Below are 3776 nucleotides of genomic sequence, written 5' to 3'. Positions count from 1 at the left end.
GGGACAGAAGTGCCCACCTGGTACAGACGAGTGTGCCAAATGCAGAGGGAAAAGCTTGGTGGGAAGTAGGGGGGAGGTTGGCAGGACTTCCCAGGTGGGGCCTGTCAGGTGGGCTCTACTGGATGACTGGGAGTTTGGGATAGGAAGAACATTCCAGGTGCAGTTTACAGCTTGTGCAAAGGCTTGAAAGGGGGACGGGCTCAGGGGAGCCTGAGGTTTGATTCTGGGGTGGAGAAGCCAATGGTGGCCTAGAATGGGTTCACAAATCACCCCCATCCTTCCCCCCCACAGGTGGCCCTGCTTTGCTATACATCCTTGAGGAGCTGAATCTAGCAGACCTCTCCCACCTCTGCGTCTGCCATGGCTGCAAGAACCATCGTCATTGACCACGGCTCTGGCTTTCTGAAGGCTGGCTTTTCGGGGTTCAATGAGCCCCAGATGGTCTTCCCGAGCATCGTGAACTACATCCCTTGCAGGGAGAACCCCGGCCCCAGCTACGCCCGGCGGCGCGTGAGCCTAGGCATCGATCTTTGCCGTCCCGACACCTTTAGCTACCCCATCCACCGGGGCCGTGTCCTCAACTGGGAGGGTGTGGAGCACATCTGGTCATTTGTCCTAGAGAAACACAGGCTGGAGAATGAGAACTCCCCTGTGATGGTCACAGAGTTCCCCCTGAAGGAGCCTGCGGACCGTCAGAAGACCCTGGAGGTAAGGTCTTCTCAGGGCTGCCCTCACCAGGGAGCAGGGAACAGCCTGGCACTTGTGTTCAGACAGGAATGGGTATCAGGAACTCTGCTTTCTAAATAATTCGCCCCACGAATACTTACTGAGTAGCTAGTGTGTGCCTGGCACTTGTGTTAGACGAGAGGGGCTCACAGAGGCTCCTCCGGCAGAAAGAGACACAGCAGGTAAAATGCTCTGTGAACAGGGTGTTACCAGGGGTGGGAGGGACGCTGGATACTCATGGATTCCATAAATGTTCACAGATTATATTCTGGCCCTCAAAGAGCTTATGTTCTGGGAGAAGACTTGACCGTGAATAAGTTAACAAATAAGAATTTCAGGTAGTAATCAGTTCTGGAAACAAAATGAAATGGAGTGATAACTGACTGGAGGGAAGAAGGGGAGTCCTTTGAAGAGGGTGATCAGGGAGGGCTTCTTTGAGGAGGTGATTTCTCCCAGTGAGGCTGGAGCTCAGCAAACTAGGGAGGGTGGCAAGAGGGAGACAGGAAGGTGAGGTTTACGGGGCTGGACCTCATAGGCCTGGTAGGCTATGGGATGTGGTTGGATCTTACTCTAAATCAAGGGTTGGCAAGCTATAGCCGGTGGGCCAAATCTGGCCCACCATCTGTCTTTATAAAGAAAGTTTTCTTGGAACATAGCCACGCCCACTCATTTACATATAGCCTATGGCTGTTTTCACACTGCAACAGCAGAGCTAAATAGTTGTATAGGGACTATAGCTTGTAAAGCCTAAAATATTTACTGTTGTAGATTTGCTAGATAAAATACATGATAGATTTGAAATTCAGATCAACAGCAAATAACGTTTTAGTGTAAGTATGTCTCAAATATTGCATGGGATATACTAAAACGTTACTTGTTGTCAATCTGAAATTCAGATTTTTTTTTTCTTTTTTTTTTTTGCAGTACGCGGGCCTCTCACTGCTGTGGCCTCTCCCGCCACGGAGCACAGGCTCCAGACGCGCAGGCCCAGCGGCCACGGCCCACGGGCCCAGCCGCTCCGCGGCACATGGGATCCTCCCGGACCGGGGCATGAACCCGCGTCCCCTGCATCGGCAGGCGGACTCCAACCACTGCGCCACCAGGGAAGCCCTGAAATTCAGATTTAATTGGGCATCTTGTATTTTTATTTGCTACATCTGGCATCCTGAGCCGTTTACAGAAAATGCTTCCCAACCTCTGCTCTGAGTGAATAAGCAGCTCCTGGGGGGCTTTAAGTGGGGTTGGGGGAGTCATGTTTGATTTTCTGTTTGAAAAAGAGGACCTTGGCTTCTATTCTATTTGGGGAATGGATGGTGAGGGGACAATATTCTGAGCGTGGGAGTGGAGGGAGGTCCCTTCCACTGAGGGGAGAAGGTAGGCCTGCCGGGGCCTGCAAAGACAGGTAAGTGGCCAAAGGCTACAGAAGGATGGGATGTTACAGCCTTTCTGCATCTGTAGTGTCAGAAACTTGGGGATGCAGCACTTGTATCTTCTCTCATCTCTTCTTTCTTCTAAGTAAATCGTTCAGGCTGGAAATCTGGCCCTTCACTATGGCCGCCACTTGTGTCCCCACTGCTCACGTAACCCGGCATCTCAGCGCCCTTTCTCACAGGCTGAGGTCTCTTCCCACCCCTCCACCAAAATGGTCCTCTGAAAGGCCATCATCAGGCAAGCTCCCAAGGGCCAATCTGGCTCTTTCTAATCCTCCAGAACCCTTCCCTTATTCCCCCAGCATACGCTCCAAGGGGCCAGCTGGTCCCTGCAGGACACAGGTCTGTGCCGACTTCAACATTGTGAGCAGACGTGTAGTGAGGCCTTGGGGGAAACAGAAATGGATCGGGACACTTTGGGGAAAATACCCTGAGTGTCCATCTTCTCCCTTCTTGCAGATTATGTTTGAGTTACTGGATGTCCCGTCCATCTTCCTGGCTGACCAGCTGGAGATGTCCCTGTATGCCTCTGGCCTCCTGACCGGCGTGGTGGTAGATTCAGGCTACGGCCTGACCCGCGTGCAGCCTTTCCATCTGGGCTGCCCCTTACGGTCCAGTGCTAAGATGCTGGAGTTTGCAGGCCAGGATCTGTCGGCCTATCTCTTCAAGAGCCTTTTTAAGGAAGATTACAATCGACACAACCTGTTTCAGCTGGATACGGTGGCCACCACTCAGATGACCAAGTGCTACGTGCCGCAGAATCTGGGGGAGTCACTGGACTTTTATCAGAGCCTTCCAAGAGGCTCCGATGAGAATAATGCCTATCAGCTCCCGGATGGCAACCGTGTGGAGCTGACCCCCATGCAGCGGCTGGCTCCTGAGATGTTCTTCAGCCCTGAGGTGTTCGACCTGCAAGGGCCCAGCATCTCCCAGGCCGTCCTGGATTCCATCGAGACCTGCGACGCCTCCATGCACCCGCTGCTCGTCTCCCACCTGATGGCCTGCGGGGGCAACACCCTCTATCCTGGCTTCACCAAGCGTCTGTACAGGCTGATCGCTGATCATTTCTCCTCCACCAAGACCACCATGTGGGTGGGTTCCAACAGGAACTTTAGTGTCTGGCTGGGAGCGTCTGTAGTGGCTCATCTGTCGACTTACAAGTCTAAGTGGATGACCAGAGAGGAGTATGATGAGAGTTTCAAGATGTGACGGGCTGGCTGGCTTCCGGAACCCAGCTCCCATCAGATGGGCATGGGTGGATTCATGTCAGCAAAAGGGGCTGGGCCAGGATGGGGTTAGCTGGCTTTGGAATTCAAAGGTCATGAGGGATTTTTTTTACGTTCTAGGGTTTTATCTTGTTTCAGGAGTGGGATCCAACCCATGGGAGGACAGGGTGTCATCCCTGGAAACCTTCCAGGGGGGTGGTCTGTCACTGGGATGGGAGCGGCCAGCTGCCATCTCCATGCTTAATAGCTACTTGTTTGTCCTGGCATCTCCCTTGGGTTGTCCCGTTCTTTTGGTTGAGTAGGTTTTAACTGGGGCAAGAGAGAATTAATTTTGAGTAGGGGATAGGGAAGGTGGGGATGGGGATAGTTGACGTTTCTAGACCTCCATCCTCTC

The 3776-nt window shown here is 52.8% G+C and overlaps 1 protein-coding gene across 1 annotated transcript; it reads left to right on the top strand.

Annotated features, from left to right (window-relative positions):
- Window positions 1-360: 360 nt before the first annotated feature.
- ACTL8 (actin like 8) lies at window positions 361-3365 on the top strand. Its single transcript, XM_030865659.2, has 2 exons — window positions 361-708; window positions 2616-3365. The coding sequence occupies exons 1-2, from the start codon at window positions 361-363 to the stop codon at window positions 3363-3365; spliced, it is 1098 nt and encodes a 365-aa protein (XP_030721519.1).
- Window positions 3366-3776: the final 411 nt, after the last annotated feature.

This window comes from Globicephala melas, chromosome 1 (assembly GCF_963455315.2).
Source record: "Globicephala melas chromosome 1, mGloMel1.2, whole genome shotgun sequence".
Classification (NCBI taxonomy): Eukaryota; Metazoa; Chordata; class Mammalia; order Artiodactyla; family Delphinidae; genus Globicephala; species Globicephala melas.
This window is presented reverse-complemented; position numbering and strand designations above follow the sequence as displayed.

Excerpts from the sequence above, each read along its gene's own strand:
- ACTL8 (XM_030865659.2), top strand. The coding sequence starts at position 361 with ATGGCTGCAAGAACCATCGTCATTGACCACGGCTCTGGCTTTCTGAAG. Across the intron at positions 709-2,615 it reads ACCGTCAGAAGACCCTGGAG|ATTATGTTTGAGTTACTGGA; the intron begins GTAAGGTCTTCT and ends CCCTTCTTGCAG.